Source organism: Lithobates pipiens, unplaced genomic scaffold (assembly GCF_037356315.1).
Source record: "Lithobates pipiens isolate NorthernLeopardFrog02 unplaced genomic scaffold, aLitPip1_a1.2 Scaffold_1, whole genome shotgun sequence".
Lineage (NCBI taxonomy): Eukaryota > Metazoa > Chordata > Amphibia > Anura > Ranidae > Lithobates > Lithobates pipiens.
Genome location: NW_027507685.1, coordinates 234,870,892 through 234,888,388, shown reverse-complemented (window position 1 = coordinate 234,888,388; position 17,497 = coordinate 234,870,892). Strand labels below are relative to the sequence as shown.

Sequence of the window (17,497 nt, the reverse complement as noted above, 5' to 3'; positions counted from 1 at the left end):
TTGTGAAATGAATAGAAAATAGAGTCAAGACATTGACAAGGTTAGAAATAATGATTTGTATTTGAAATAACATTGTTTTTACATCAAACTTTGCTTTCGTCAAAGAATCCTCCTTTTGCAGCAATTACAGCATTGCACACCTTTGGCATTCTAGCTGTTAATTTATTGAGGTAAGCTGGAGAAATTGCACCCCACGCTTCTAGAAGCAGCTCCCACAAGTTGGATTGGTTGGATGGGCACTTCTGGCGTACCATACGGTCAAGCTGCTCCCACAACATCTCAATGGGGTTCAGATCTGGTGACTGTGCTGGCCACTCCATTACCGATAGAATACCAGCTGCCTGCTTCTGCTGTAAATAGTTCTTGCACAATTTGGAGGTGTGTTTAGGGTCATTGTCCTGTTGTAGGATGAAATTGGCTCCAATCAAGCGCTGTCCACTGGGTATGGCATGGCGTTGCAAAATGGAGTGATAGCCTTCCTTATTCATTTATTTAATGAAGATGCCAGTTGGGGACCTGTGAGGCGTCTGTTTCTCAAACTAGAGACTCTAATGTGCTTATCTTCTTGCTTAGTTGTGCAACGCGGCCTCCCACTTCTTTTTCTACTCTGGTTAGAGCCTGTTTGTGCTGTCCTCTGAAGGGAGTAGTACACACCGTTGTAGGAAATCTTCAATTTCTTTGCAATTTCTCGCATGGAATAGCCTTCATTTCTAAGAACAAGAATAGACTGTCGAGTTTCAGATGAAAGTTCTCTTTTTCTGGCCATTTTGAGCGTTTAATTGACCCCACAAATGTGATGCTCCAGAAACTCAATCTGCTCACAGGAAGGTCAGTTTTGTAGCTTCTGGAAGGAGCTAGACTGTTTTTAGATGTGTGAACATGATTGCACAAGGGTTTGCTAATCATCAATTAGCCTTCTGAGCCAATGAGCAAACACATTGTACCATTAGAACACTGGAGTGATAGTTGCTGGAAATGGGCCTCTATACACCTATGTAGATATTGCACCAAAAACTAGACATTTGCAGTTAGAATAGTCATTTACCACATTAGCAATGTATAGAGTATATTTGTTTAAAGTTAGGACTAGTTTAAAGTTAGCTTCATTGAAAAGTACAGTGCTTTTCCTTCAAAAATAAGGACATTTCAATGTGACCCCAAACTTTTGAACGGTAGTGTATATATATATATATATATATATATATATATATATATATATATATATATATATATATATATATATATATATATTTTTTTTTTTTAGAGCTGCACATTTAAAAATGAAATCGTCAAGAATCGCTATCGCGATCGTGACTAAAGTGTTTCACAATTCTTTCTATGCAAAGAATTCTCTCTGCTCTTCTGAAGCCACAGCCCTCAAAAGAAAGGAAGAGAAACTGGGCAGTCTGCCAAGAATCACAACATTCTTTATTAGTTGAACTTAAGTATAAACATTGTCAATTTGTCAATGGAATAGACTTTGTGTGTAAGTGAAAAAAATGTAATCACTTAAACACTAAATCTTTTTTTCTGACATTTGTTGGTTTCAAGTTAAAATAATTTTTTCTTTGCTAGAAAATGACTTACAATAACCCCCAAACATTATATATATTTTTAGTAGACACCCCAGAGAAAAATGACTTTAATGAATAAAAAAAACAAACAAAAAAAAAACACAACACACAACTAACCAGTAAAGTTAGCCCATTTTTTTTGTATAATGTGAACGATTTTACGCCGCAAAAATCATGAGAGAATCATGATCTTTTTAATATAAGCAAAAAAAAATTGGATTTTTGTACTCACCGTAAAATCCTTTTCTCTGTAGTTCACTGACTGACACGGCTCCTTTACTTAGACCATCGGGTTGTTACGCCACCTTCAAGAGAGGACTAGGCAGAACATGTTATACATGTAAAAAAAAAACAGAACTTTCTAGTTCCGCCCAACTGTCGGTCCCTTCAGTAACAACCCCCCAGCCTGCTTCCTGCAGCCTCAGTATGTCAACAAGCAGTATAATGTAAAAAATAGGAGGGGCAGGTGCTGTGTCAGTCAGTGAACTACAGAGAAAAGGATTTTACGGTGAGTACAAAAATCCTATTTTCTCTTATGTTCACTGACTGACACAGCTCCTTTACTTAGACCATCGGCAGAGTCAAAACGAGGGGTGGGAAACAGCATATAAATTTCACCCACAAAAACAGAAAAAAAATTAAGTGCAATTGCAAATTACACGCCCGCCTGCCAAACTTTGCGGCCAAAACAGGCATCAGCCAATGCACCGACATCTACCTTGTAGAATTTTTTTAAGTTGTGAACAGACGACCAAGTCGCCGCTTTACACACTTGAGCGACTGACGCTTGATGTCAGAAGGCCCAAGAGGTTCCAATTGCCCTGGTGGAATGGGCAGTGACCAGAAAGGGGGACACCTGCCCCTTCAAGGCATAGGCCCATACCACAATCTGTCTGATCCACCTGGAAATGGTGGCCGATGAGACCGCCATGCCTTTTTTCGGACCAGCTACTGAAACAAACAGAGAGTCTGACTTCCAAAAGGGAGCCGTGGCAGACAAATATACCCTTAGAGCCCGGACCACGTCCAGGGAATGAAGGGCCATCTCCTTAGGATGTGTCGGTTTAAGACAAAAAGTTGGTAACACAATGTCTTCATTGATGTGGAACGCCGAAAACCACCTTCGGCAGAAAAGAAGGTTGCGGACGCAACACCGCCTTACCCTTGTGGATAACCAGATAAGGCGACTTGCAAGACAAGGCCATCCGTTCCGAAACCCTCCTGGCCAATGTAATGGCCACTAGAAAGACCACTTTCTGGGACAGAGTCAACAGGGGAATCTCTCTGATATTCTCAAACAACGGTTTCTGAAGCACAGATAACACCAGGTTCAGATCCAACGGGGGTTGCGGGTGGTCACACCGGAGGAACTACATGTCCAACCCCCTGAACAAAAGTGCTCACTAGAGAGTGAGACGCCAGGGGTCATCGAAAAAGAGACAGCCAAGCCTGATATTTGTCCTTTTATGGTGCTTAAAGCCAATTTCTGGTCTACCCCACCCCACGCTGTAGAAACAGCAGGATCCTTGAAATGGAATAGGAGCGCAGACGCTAACCTTTCTTTTCACACATGGAGATGTAGGCCTTCCAGGTACGATGATATATCTTCTGAGAAGAAGCTTTCTGTGCTCTCAACATAGTTGAAATCACTGAGTCCGATAGGCCCCGGTTCCTTAGCGCCTGGCTCTCAACAGCCATGCCGTTAAAACCACCGATGGTAAAGCAGGATGGAGAATCGGACCTTGAGACAGAAGGTCTTCTCGCATCGGTAGTCGCCAGGGAGTGTCCGCAACCAGGTGTACTAGGTCGGAGTACCAGGGACGCTGAGGCCAATCTGGGGCAATCAGAATTACTGGAATCCCCTCGTTCTCCACTCTGTGGAGCAGACGTGGTAGTAGCTTTAGTGGAGGAAAGGCGTAGATCAGTTGGTACTGACCCCACGGAGCCAGCAGCGCGTCTGACACCTGTGGAATTCTTAATGATGTCATCCAACGAGGCTCCAAGAGCCGCTCACCAAGGAAGGGTAGATCCGTCAGGGCTCTTTTAGATGCCTGGTCAGCCGACCAGCATTTTAAACAAATCAGGCGCCTCAGCACCACTGCTGACACTGGAGTCCTGGATAACAATGGAAAGTTTCCAGGGCCGCGTCACAAACGTACTTAAGACCTAGCACTAACTGGTCTGCTAGATCCACGCAGACAGGAGAAGCCTGTTGCTCCCCCAATTCACGTTGCAAAAGTTTTGCCCACTCAGTAAGTGTCTGCAAGTGCAGAGGCCAGTACTGGTTGCATCGCTGACCCCACAACTGTAAACAAAGAACAGGCCACTGCCTCTGCCTTCCTGCCTGTGGGGTCCTTAAAAGGCAGGAGTCCCCTCTACCGGGACCATGGTTACTTTCACCTGGATACTGGGGGGTCCACAACCAGAGGAGCCGACCATTTTTTGAGAAGGCTCTCCTCAAAGGGTAACGCACCGCCATATATTTTGGGACCGAAAAGGTGCGTTGCAGTCTACCCCATTCCTTGTATATGAACTTATCAAAATAAGTCAGATACGGAAACACCTTAGGCGCACGGGCTGGCTTACGAGACCCAAAAGGGACCGATACTTCAGCAGACTAATCTGCTGTGTCCTGAATTTTCAGGGTATCACGCACAGCTGTGATAAGTGCTCCAACAAGCGCTGAGGAGAAGTCCCCGGATGGGGACTTATCCTCACTGTCCAAATAGTCCTGGTCAGCGTCATCTGAAACAACAGAGCAGGGGTCACCGGCCTCAGCGGGGACAGAGTCTGCGTCAGAGCTCTCCCCGGAGGATGGGGGCTGCTTTTTACCACCTTTGCGCCCACGCACCACCTCTATCTTGACAACAAACGTGTTAATGACCGCCGACAAATCGTCCAGAGGCACTGCACTGTCTGCAGGTGAACCGGTTGCAATTGCCTGGATCTCGGGGTAAGAAACACCAGTTTTTGAACCCATGCTGACCCTACCCCGTCTGCCACCTGTTGGGCACTTAGGACAGTGATGGTCCCACCCTCCTGACTGCTGCAGGCTGAGGGGCCCTCACCGCAGGACTCACCACCCTGACCAAGTTCTGCGCTGTCCAGCTAGGTGTGCCTGTGTCAGCTCCCAGGTGTTTGTGAGAGAAAACCGCGCTGTACTGAGCCTCAGGGATCAGAGCTTGGCATGAAAACCGTGTTAAGCTACAACGAAATGGCCACCGAATGTCCAGTATAAAGGACATAATCACAGGGAAAATGGCTGCCGAACTACAAAAAAATGGTTCCGGACCACGCTTCTCCCGGGCCACACCAAAAATGGCCGCCGAGCAATGTATAAAGAGAGGGACAGTGAAACACAGGCAGTGAAAATAGCAACAAACAGCGCTACAGCGATCAGCAGACACAGACCTCCAGACACCCAGGGGAGAGACAACAGACACCCAGGGCACAGCCTCCCCACCCAAGGTGAGAGCCCCCCAGGGGGCTCCTGTCTATGTGGCACACACGCCGCTCAGCAGCATCCCCCGGGGGGGGGGGAGATAGGGAGAGAAGAGAGGGAGGAGCGGGATGCCCGAATCGACCTCCCAGGGAATGCCCAGCTGCTCAGCCCCAGCGAGGCAGGGAGAGCTGTACTTCCAGTCCTGGCGAGCTGGGGAACATTCCATCACAAACCCACTCTCAGTATGGGGTGGCTGCTTGCCCAGCACACTGTGACGCAGACATCAGTAGCCCAGTCATATGTGTGCCCCGGAGCACTGAGCTCATCGGCTGGTCCTGGAGCCTGAGTGGCATGTCGTGGCCAACCCAGAGCAGAGCTCTGATCTGCACACGCTCGCTGGCCAGGCTGGGGAGACTACAACGATAAGGGTATCCAGCCTGTGACCCAGCCGGCTGTTGATAGCAGATCACAGGATCTTAATCTTGCGCAAAAAGGCAAACTCCTGCAGAAAAAATCCACGGACCGATGGGCCCGCAGGGTTCTTAGGTCCTTCTCCTTTACTAGGCAGAAAAAAACTGAGGCTGCAGGATGCAGGCTGGGGGGTTGTTACTGAAGGGACCGCCCCTTGAAAGTTCTGTTTTTTGTACATGTTCTGCCTAGTCCTCTCCTAAAGGTGGCACAACAACCCCAATGGTCTAAGTAAAGGAGATATATATATTATATTATACACACACACACACACACACACACACACACACACACACACACACACACACACACACTTATCAAAAGTATAGGGACACCTGCCTTTACACACACGTGAACTTTAATGGCATCCCAGTCTAAAGCCATGGTTAGATTGTTGGCAGGGGATAGTCTGTTGACAGACTGTTGTCCTAAAATCTTATGTTAGTACGCTCCTTTTGACAAATGTTGTTTAACTTTCGGCCAACAAATGTTGGATGGCAGGTTAGTAAATTTTTGGTCGGACAGTGCTTTAACATCAGATTTTCTTATGGTCAGTACACAAATCCATAACACAAAAGTCGAAAGTACAAACAAGCATGCTTGGAATCAATGCTCACCAAACACAAAATTAGCAGAAGGGCCCAAAAAGGTCACGGCAAAGAGCTGAAATTCCTTGTAGTACGTCACTATGTTTGTGTTTGTGGCACGACAATTGTGCAACATTAGTATGCAAGACAAGATCCAGGCACACGTCCTTTTGACAAAAATCAGACGCTCGGTTGGCCAATAATCATACAGTGTGTACGAAGCTATCTGTAGGGTTCAATATTGAGTTGGCCCACTCTTTGCAGCTATAACAGCTTCAACTCTTCTGGAAAAGCCGTCCACAAGGTCTAGGAGTGTGTCTATGGGAATGTTTAACCATTCTTCCAGAAGAGCATTTGTGAGGTCAGACACTGATGTTGGACATGAAGGCCCGGCTCGCAGTCTCCATTCTAATTCATCCTTAAAGCGTTCTATTGGGTTGAGGGCAGGATAGTCAAGTTCCTCCACCCCAAACTCGCTCATCCATGTCTTTAAGGTCTGTTTTTTTAACCCCTTCCCATTGCAGCCTCCTGGCCTTTTAAAAGCTTCTAAAATTCCCCAGAAGGTGGAATTTGGGTCATGTGACTGCTGTGATTGGCTGTCATACCAGGGATATGGTCTGAAAGCTCCAAATCTAAAGTATGCATCTGGAGCTTTCCATTTCCCGCCAATGACTGTGCTGGGAGTGCTCTCAGCACAGAAAATGGTTTACATGAGGCTGCATATATGCGGCCTCTCAGCGTTAAAGCCCACCCACAGAGAGGCCACACATATGTGCCACGTTGGCGGGAAGTGGTTAAACAAAAAAAGTCTTCATGTTTGTTCCCTTTAAAAAAAATTGATGTAAATGGAACAGAACTAAAATGGAAGATGGATAAACTGATGTAAACTGAATCTATTTTTTCTTACCAAAAACATGACTGAACAGATGACACATTTGCGTGAAAGGGGCCTAAGTAAATATCCCTTACAGCTTTCTTTGAATGGCACCTGTGCCAAGCAGCTGACCCCCTTTGAGGGACCCGCAAACAAGTGGAGTAGTGGTGTCTACTTCAGTGATTTCCAGTTTCCAGGGGGATCAGCCAGGTATATCATATACAGTTTCTCACAAAAGTGAGTACACCCCTCACATTTATGTAAATATTTTATTCTATCTTTTCATGTGACTACACTGAAGAAATGACACTTTGCTACAATGTAAAGTAGTGAATGTACAGCTTGTATAACAGGGTAAATTTGCTGTCCCCTCAAAATAACTCAACACACAGCCATTAATGTCTAAACTGGTGGCAACAAAAGTGAGTACACCCCAAGTGAAAAATGTCCAAATTGGGTCCAAAGTGTCAATATTTCGTGAGGCCGCCATTATTTTCCAGCACTGCCTTAACCCTCTTGGGCATGGAGGTCACCAGAGCTTCACAGGTTGCCACTGGAGTCCTCTTCTACTCCTCCATGATGACATCACAGAGCTGGTGGATGTTAAAGACCTTTCGCTCCTCCACCTTCCATTTGCAGATGCCCCACAGATGCTCAATAGGGTTTAGGTCTGTAGACATGCTTGGCCAGTCCATCACCTTTAACTTTAGCTAGGCAGTGGTCGTCTTGGAGGTGTGTTCGGGGTCGTTATCATGTTGGAATACTTTTCTGCGGCCCAGTCTCCGAAAGGGAGGGGATCATGCTCTGCTTCAGTATTTCACAGTACATGTTGGCATTCATGGTTCTCTCAATGAACTGTAGCTCCCCAGTGCCGGCAGCACTCATGTAGCCAAAGACCATGACACTCCCACCACCATGCTTGACTGTAGGATTGTCTTTGTACTCCTCACCTGGTTGCCACCACATATGCTTGAAGTTTATCTTGGTCCCATCAGACTACAGGACATGGTTCCAGTAATCCATGTCCCTAGTCTGCTTGTCTTCAGCAAATTGTTTGCAGGCTTTCTTGTGCATCATCTTTAGAAGAGGCTTCCTTCTGGAACGACAGCCATGTAAACCAATTTGATGCAATGTGCGGCGTATGGTCTGAGGACTTACAGGCTGACCCCCCCACCCCTTCAACCTCTGCAGCAATGCTTGCAGCACTCATACGTCTATTTCCCAAAGACGACCTCTAGTTATGACGCTGAGCACGGGCACTAAACTTCTTTGGTTGACCATGGTGAGGCCTGTTCTGAGTGGAACCTGTCCTGGTAAACCACTGTATGTTCTTGGCCACCGTGCTGCAGCTCAGTTTCAGAGTCTTGTCAATCTTCTTATAGCCTTGGCCATATTTATGTAGAGCAACATTTTTTTTCAGATCCTCAGAGTTCTTTACCATGAGGTGCCATGTTGAACTTCCAGTGACCAGTATGAGAGAGTTAGAGTGATAACACCAAATTTAACACACCTGCTCCCCATTCACACCTGAGACCTTGTAACACTAACGAGTCACATGACACTGGGGATGGAAAATGGCTAATTGGGCCAAATTTGGACATTTGCACTTAGGGGTGTACTCACTTTTGTTGCCAGCAGTTTAGACATTAATGGCTGTGTGTTGAGTTATTTTGAGGGGACCATACATTTACACTGTTATACAAGCTGTACACTCACTGCTTTACATTGTAGCAAAGTGTCATTTCTTCAGTGTTGTCACATGAAAAGATATAATAAAATATTTACAAAAATGTGAGGGATGTACTCACTTTTGTGAGATACTGTACATAGCTACGTTGTACATTGGTCCAAGCTGGGCTTGTGTACCCATGTACAACATGCCGATGCCTGGAATTATTCTTTAATTGTGAAAACTGTAAAAAGGTTCACTTTAAGTCATTTTGTGGTCCATCCATTGTTTTTTGTTGTTATAAGGACCTTTTTCATGTCGGTAATCATTGTTGTCAGTAATAAAGCAATGGGATGATATACACTTGATGTTTCTAAATCCATGGCCATTTTAGAAGCTGGTTTTGTGTTGGCACTACAGGCAACACCACAGCAAGATATGACTACACATATACACATGGTCTCCTGCTGTTTCTCCTCTTCTTACTTTATCATGTTGTTGGGAATGATAAGTTCATCCACCAGTTCGCTCAGCTCGCTCCTGACGGTCTGACGGTTTTTCAGCTTGATGTTCATGGCCAGAGACATCTCCTGCAAGGAATGGATCTCTGAGCTGATAGAGCTCAGGTCCGACTGGAACCCACCCAGCATCTGGCCCATTCTCTGCAGAGACAAAAACAGCAACATTCACAGACACCAGGGCATAGGAAAATGGTGCAATATTAAAAGTCAACAAGTGGAATCAGGTGGGCTGGCAAAGGAAATACAGTCTTTTTTAGGGTTGCACCGATACGGATACTAGTATCGGTAATGGTGCCGATACCGAGCATTTGCACAAGTACTTGTACTCGTGCAAATGCTCTGATGGCTAATCTGATACCTGGGAAGTCAGGGATGATCGGAGCAGTGGTGGGAGCAGTTACAAACACAAATTTCCCTATATAGATTTCAATAAAGCAGCTTTAAAGACAGCAGCTTCTCCTCCTCTCCCAACCATGGCTTTCAGCGGCTTTATTAAAACCTACACAGGGAGATCGTTGCTTGTAACTTCCCCCACCGCTGCATCGATCATCCCTGACTGTCCCCTGTGTCCTCCTCCGCTCCCCCTCCTTGTCCTCCTCCAGTCCCCCTCTGTGTCCCAAGAGGCCCCCCCCCCCCATGTCCTCCTCTGCTCCCTCTGTCCTCCTCCAGTCCCCCCCTACCCCAGATCTGTCAGGATGGAGAGCAGAGGAAGAAGTGATCACCGACTCTGTCCATTCATAACTGAGCATCATAAACTGTGATTACGATGCTTCAGTTTATGAATGAACAGGAGCCTCTGTCTCCTGTCCATTTATCCTAAATGCAGCTGAGGCTTCAGAGAAAGGGACTGGAAAATATGTGTCCTCGGTCCCTTTCCCTGTCTCAAAGACCCCTTCCCTCCTAACAGGGTTGATAAAAAAACAAAAAATAAGAAAAAGGAAAAAGGTTAATAAATATTTATAAGTAAAATGGTAAAAATAATAAAAAAACAAAAACAAAAACAAAAAAAAAAAACACTGACGCCATCCGTCCACCCACCCCCTCCCCTCAAAAATAGAAAGTATTTCTCTGGGCTCAGGGTCAACTGGTCTAAATCCAAAATACTCCCCTTGCCCTCCCATCCTATCCCTGAACAAGCTCACCCCACCATCTCCCTCCAATGGGTGTCCCGAATCAAATACTTAGAACTACAGATTACTAACTCAGTGTCCGACTTCATCAATCTCAATATTTCCCCGCTGCTTGTTATAATGACCAAGAAGTTTCAGGTCTGGAAAAACCTCCCTCTGTCTCTCATTGGGTAGACATGATAAAAATGAAAATTCTACCCCTTCTATTGTGCAACCTTAGGAGTTCCCATGTTTGGATCCCCAAGTCCATCTTTAAATCAATAGATGCCATGATCTCCTCCTTTTTGTGGCAGGGAGGAATCGCCCATCTCAAATTAGCAATACTACAATAGCCTTGGAGGGAGGGGGGCCTCGTGGTTCCTAACTTCCACAAATAAATACGGACAGTAACAAAAAAACTGGCCACTGCCCACACCTATAACTGGCCTTCACAGTAAGGAGCACATGGAGGGCATATACATGCAAGACAAAAACAAATCCATAGCTCAACCCATCAACCAGTCTGCTGACCAACCAAAATAACCTGTCTAACCGTCTGTTAAAAGCAGGGGTTTTGTTAGAACACATTTGCAAACGCATGTAGCGTTAGGACTGCAAGAAACACAGGCCTTGCAGCTTTCACATGCGTTTGCAAATGTGTGCTAACTAAACCCCTGCTTTTAACAGCGGTTAAAAAAAAAAAAAAAAAACTACTGACACCAGTCCACGCCTCATCAGTGCCCGTAAGTGCTGCATATTAGTGCCACTGTCACATGACATTAAAAAAAAGTATCAGTAATTGGATCGGCGAGTACTTGAAAAAAAAAAAAGTATCAGTACTTGTACTCGGTCTTAAAAAAGTGGTATCAGACACAGGGAGGGGACAGCTTACGGAGGACCTACAGAGCCAATGAGAGGTGCTCTTACCTCTAGGATGGCATCACAGGCGATAATTTGATTGTGGAGAGAAGCAATGTTCTGACTCTGTTCTATATCTGCAATGCATTGAGGAATATTGCACATTTGTGGGGCAAACATCTACAGAGGATGAAAAATTGGCGTTTTTGATTGTGCAACTAAACCAGTATGTGCAGGGGGAATTCTTGCCGCAAGTATGTCACATTCAGGGCTGCATTTACCGTAATGGTGGCCATACACCCATGCCAAAGAGAAAAAGAGAAAGGGGCAACACCATGCCTTAACATAAAAAAAAAAAAAAATTGCAACAGTTGTTAAGTTATTGCTCCAATAGCCATATCTAGATATTCATGGCTAATTCAGCAAGAGAGCAGTAAGTGGTGCAAGAGATGCTGAGAGGAGTCAGAAGACTCACTATGGAGAAGGTTCAGTGTCAGATTTTTACAAATGTCCGACTACACTGGTGGAAATTTTCCCTTACTTCCTGTCCCTTTGACAAACTATTACTGGGACAGCAAGTGATGGAAAAATCACTCCATTAAGACATGGGACAGGGGTTCTAACACCATATCCACACAATCCATACCTGATAAAAAGTGCTGGTTTTAGATACACTTTAATGACCAAGTTTAAAAGAGCTATCACCAAAAGAAAAGTAAGCATGTCAAATCCTCCAGGGGATCATTTGCACATAACACTTGTTCCCATTAAAATCTGAGCAGTGGAAGTTAAATGAAATAAATCTTTCCTTTCTGTCATTGCTGGCTGTAGCTACAACCCCCCCCCCCCCAATTCCAAAGCATAAACATGAGTGTGGGAGTCACAGCTGGCACTGAGCCCAAACTGTCAGCTTGTGCACCCAGCAAACTACACTTGACCAAGACAGTACTTGGCTTGAGCTGTTGTCAGCTTGTGTTTTTGTGAATGAAAAGCACTAGCTGCAATCATTCAGCACACAAGCTGACAGTTTCCACTCTCTCTGTGCCCTGAATACAGCCTGCAGCTCCTCAGGACACGGCGAGTTGAGGAGACAACACTGTAATGTTCTACCTGGCCGCTTGGAGGTGTTGGTATTGTTGAGGCTGTGCAGGCTCTGCTCGGTGATGTGGTCAGCTAGTTAGACAGGTGAATTTGGCTAGCTATCTAACAATATCATCTCAGCTCAGCAAGCCCTGCATGGCCTATGGCTGCATGGCAGTATCATCTCAATACAGCTCAGCAAGCCCTACGTGGATTTAGATGAGAACAAGTGCTATGTGCATAGCATCTTTTGTGGGGCTTAATAACACATATATAAAAAAAAAAATTATTATCATCCATTACACCACCTGCTAAACATCGATGTGCTAGGAAAAAATCCATTCCTATGCTTGCCTCATTATCTTGTAAGGTCCAAAAAGAGCAAGGCTGGGTTCACACTCATGCGAATTGGATGTGGGTTTCCCTGCATCCAATTTGCATGACAGGAGAGTATTACCGGCTCTCAATGGAGGTGGTTCAACAGAAGAGTTATGTGCGTCTTTGACTCCGTTTCAGGTCTGAATTCAGGCAAAAAATGTGCCCCTGAAACGGTGAACAGGGACGCACCGGACCCCCTGGTGCGAGCCACTCTAGTCTGCACATAGTGTGAACCCAAAACCCTTTAATGGGATGAGGGGAATCCTGGCCAGTGCTGGAAGGATACAGTCTTTGATGGACACATGCTCGATCTGCTGCAGCTCCATTTCAACTTGTTTGGAGTATTGTCTGAGATCAACACCCTGCAAAAGATAAAAAGAGAGATAACTTTTTATGCCGACTATGTAAAGTGGACTCCAGGCAAAACATACTTTATACACAGGGACAGATTTTGATTTCTGGTTTTGTCCCCACTGGGGGGATATAAATTCTAATTTCCCGTCCCAGTAACAGTGGTCACCAAAACAGGAAGTGAGGGGTGATCTCTACCATGGGAACGCAGGCAGCAATGAAAACTAGGATTTTCATACTCACTGTAAAACCCATTGAGGGACATAGCTTGATAATAAGCAACCTAGGTATCCCTTCTTCCATTCAAATCCCCAGGGTTCTCTGGCCTAACTGCCCATCCTCAAAAACAAAAAGAGTACTAGAATGTAATAAAGAGGACTGAAGAGTTCTGTTGGGTGGACTCTACTGACACGTGAGCCTGGGTTCACACTAGTGCAAATTGGATGAGGGTTTCCCCGCATCCAATTCGCATGACAGGAAATTGTGACCGGCTCTGAATGGAGCCGGCTCACACATCTCCGGGGCGGCTGTGGAGCAGATTGCACAGGAGACCCCTGCATCTTTGGTTCCTTTTTGGGTCCCAAATTCAGGCAAAAATTTGGGACCGATTCATCCCTGAAACAGAGAACAGGGACGCAACAGACCCCCTGCTGGCAGCCGCATCCGTCTGCAGTGTGAACCCAGCCTTAGAAGGGGGAGGTGGATATTTGAAGGTATATGAGGGGGGGACGGGATGGGGTGTTTATTCCTGGGATCTGTTTATTAGGGGTATAATTTTGCACACTTGACGGACATGAAGGGGATGATATTGATTTTTTTTCTTTCGGATTCTGTTTTTATTTTTTTGGGGGAGGGGATAGGGACTAAAGTGGATAAATGGTAATTACCAGGCTCTCTGTGGTGCACTGTTGGTCCGCAGTAGGGATTGAAGGAGTACAATTGGTGCTTATATATTTTGTACACACTGTTTCAATTAATGTACACCGGGTTCCGGGTATCAATGTATTGGTATGGATCTTTTCATGCAGAGTTTTACTACAGTATATAACCCCAATTGTCTGGTAATAATAAATTTAATTTAATAATATATTTTTTTTTTTTAAATAAGAAGAGGACTGAAGAACGTTTTGATGGAAAATATTAAAGTGTCAACCTTTGACTTTGCATGCCTGGGGCAAGTGAGTACTTTTATCCCCTTGTTGGGTTTTTTATGATTTCTTCCGGCAAACTTTTAAAAAGATGATCTCCCACGAAGGGTCTTTTTTTTAAAAAGTTAAAAAAAACAAAAAAAAGTTTTTTATTGAACAATTTACAGTTTAAACATATTTCTGTAGGTTATAAGGCAATACTATAGAAAATACATGTATCAAAGATATCTGGCTTATTTACATGTAAACACACGAAGTCAGGAACTTATGCAAATTTAACAATGGACTTAGTAAATATCAATTGGGTGGAAACCCACCGTCCATGCTATGCTACAAAAAAAAAAAAACAGAAGACAACACACATATATTAATTTTGAAAAAACAAAGGAAAATAACACGGCACCAAAGGTTTGGAGAGTGCCATTCACCCCTAATTGCAAAGAAAAAAGAAAAAAGTCTCCCCTATGGTGGGGTTTTTTGTTTGGACAGCAATATGTCTATAGTATGATTAAAAACAAATATGCGATTAGGGTAACTACAAACGCAGAAAATCGGGCAAACTTAATAATTAAAAATATTTATTGAACAAAAAAAGAGGATGTTTATGACTAACATGATAGTCAAGATTTGAACTCCACTTGGCAATAAAAACATGTATTACAGATGCACATATATAGACAACATAGATTATGTCACATAAACACCGTACACCTAAATATACAATGTAACAATGACACTGACGCGTTTCAACCCTCGCAGGGGTCTTCTTCAAAGGATTTGTCTATTATGGAAGAAAAAAAGACAACTATAAATAGATATAAAACAAAATTGTTCATCATACCATGTTAAGAACAATTCGCTTGTAAGCAATATATACATCTATTATCACAATGTTGTATATTTACCAATTAATGTGCATCGTACATCATGAAAGATGTGGTCCGCAGTGGGAATCCTCATCCAAGGACACGTGTGGCTCAAAACATTCCTCTCCTGCCCTGTAGATGCGCCAAAGATCATACACTAAGTCCTTGTCACTGACACCCACCCCAAAAGCGGGGAGGGGAAAAGGGAGAGGGCGAAAAAAAAGAGAGTCCAGGAGTGTGGCTTACGGGAGATCACATGTATGAATCCACCTCCAGTGTAACACATGGAGGGGAATACAGGTATCGGTAGTCAGAGGCAGGACAGGACGTGAAACAAACTGATTAGGCAGTGATCAACTCCAAGAAAATTGGAGAAGATCCCCCATTATTAGTAATAAATGAGGGAACATAAAAAGTAGCATGCCAAAGAAGGTATCCAAGGAGACTGGTAGATAACACCGTGAATGGGAAACGAAATTAAAAAGTGCACACAATAGACAATGTGATCACCATTGTTTTTAATGAGTTATATCAAAGAATTAAAAGAGTGCCAAAAAAGGATTATAGTGTGATGAATGAAAGAAAACATCCAAATGTGGATGTGGTGTGAAGTGCGCCAAAAGAAAAACATATATGGGTTTACCTAGATGTGTCATATAATGAAGGAATTTTTTGGGGGAAATGAACCAAAAATGCCCACAGTGCAAGTAGAGGAGAGACTGTCCGGTCCCAACCTCAGGGGTCCAGAGTATGCTCACCCCACACCCTTGATTGGTTCGATGGGGTACAGTAGACCCAGATCTATATAAGAAAAGTAATAAGGGCAAATGGTGACCATAGTAATAAGAAAAAGTGAAGAAGGACAGCAAGGGTCCAAAGTGTGTTCCAAAGAGTGACTTACCCAGGTGTGCAAAGGAATCTCAGCGACTAATGGTCTCCTTGGTAGGGACGGATAGCTTACCCTCCCTTATTGTCAAGTACATATAGTGTATAGCTAGACCCACCTCAGCTGTGTCCCGTTCGACAATCGCAGATGAGCTCCACCCATTCCTTCCTCAATCTAACGAACCCGCATGGTCAGCAAATATGGCTGACCGCATGTGGTCTCCCCGGCGTTCCGCAAGTGCCATCACCGGAAGTGATGGAGATGGCCGCAGTTCCGTCGCACAGGCGTGACGTCAGCACGTCACGCACATCCGCGAGAATCGCGCACGCGCAATAACGTGCCGCATCCGCAACTGTTCCGGAATGCCGCCGGCCCGGGCAACGCATCCCTGGAAAGCGGGCGGTACCTACCCGCCTAAATCCCGGGAGTCTAAGGGGAGTGGCGCGTGCGCGCTCTGGCCCATCCCCTTGTCCGGCCGGGAGGCCACACAACTGCAGTCCACCCTCTAGGCCAATAACAAGGGTCAAGGCGCCATCTAGAGGCAGGGAAAGAGAAGGCATTTATAATGGCCGCACGTGTCGGAGTGTATATAGATTACATAAAAAAATTTGCCCAATAAATATCAATATTGTTAATATAGACATATGCATAGAAACTACAAAAATTATGCAAATAACTGACAAAAAAGTTAGCGAACAAGGTTTTTCCATGATTCAATTGACAATAAGTCTATTACAGGTTACGTATCCAATATTGGAACAAGAGCTAAAAGACCCTGCCCCAATATGTCAATCTCACTTGGAATTTAAGATTGAGGGTCATGGTAAAGCTATCTGGATGAGAATGGAAGAATAGTAAAATGAACATGAAATTGAATTGAGGATAAATGAATCTTTTTACTGTGTCCTTCCAGAGGTAAATCCCTTAAGGAATGGAGCAAACGAGATGGCTTCGCTCAGCCCAGGATATAAAGTAGCGTTTAATTTAAAAATCCACCTTTGTTCGTGTTGGTAAATATACAACATTGTGATAATAGATGTATATATTGCTTACAAGCGAATTGTTCTTAACATGGTATGATGAACAATTTTGTTTTATATCCATTTATAGTTGTCTTTTTTCTTCCATAATAGAAAATCCTTTGAAGAAGATCCCTGCGAGGGTTGAAACGCGTCAGGGTCATTGTTACATTGTATATTTAGGTGTACGGTGTTTATGTTACATAATCTATGTTGTCTATATATGTGCATCTGTAATACATGTTTTTATTGCCAAGTGGAGTTCAAATCTTGACTATCATGTTAGTCATAAACAACCTCTTTTTTATTCAATAAATATTTTGAATTATTAAGTTTGTCCGATTTTCTGCGTTTGTAGTTACCCTACTCGCATATTTGTTTTTAATCATATTATAGACATATTGCTGTCCAAACAAAAAACCCCACCATAGGGGAGACTTTTTTCTTTTTTCTATATTAATTTTGAAATACAAAATTATTTTGTATATTTTTATATTTTTGTATTTCAAAATTAATATATGTGTTTTTTTCTGCTTTAAAGAACTGTTCATTATTAGCCCCAGAAGAAGCGTTGCTCATTACGCGAAACATGTCGGGCACGGAGTCAATATCAGCATTATACTATCTTTGATGTTCTACCATTTTCCTGCTTACAATATAAAAACCG

General features: G+C 44.0%; 1 protein-coding gene across 1 annotated transcript in view; it reads right to left on the bottom strand.

Annotated features, from left to right (window-relative positions):
* VPS52 (VPS52 subunit of GARP complex) overlaps positions 1–17,497 on the bottom strand; it is a 60,664-nt gene that overhangs the window by 34,084 nt on the left and 9,083 nt on the right. Inside the window, exons 4-6 of the mRNA XM_077484682.1 lie at positions 12,847–12,922; positions 11,172–11,239; positions 9,101–9,276 (exon numbers count right to left, since the gene is read on the bottom strand). Of these exons, the coding sequence (XP_077340808.1) occupies positions 9,101–9,276; positions 11,172–11,239; positions 12,847–12,922 (320 nt within the window). The remainder of the gene's footprint in view (positions 1–9,100; positions 9,277–11,171; positions 11,240–12,846; positions 12,923–17,497) is intronic.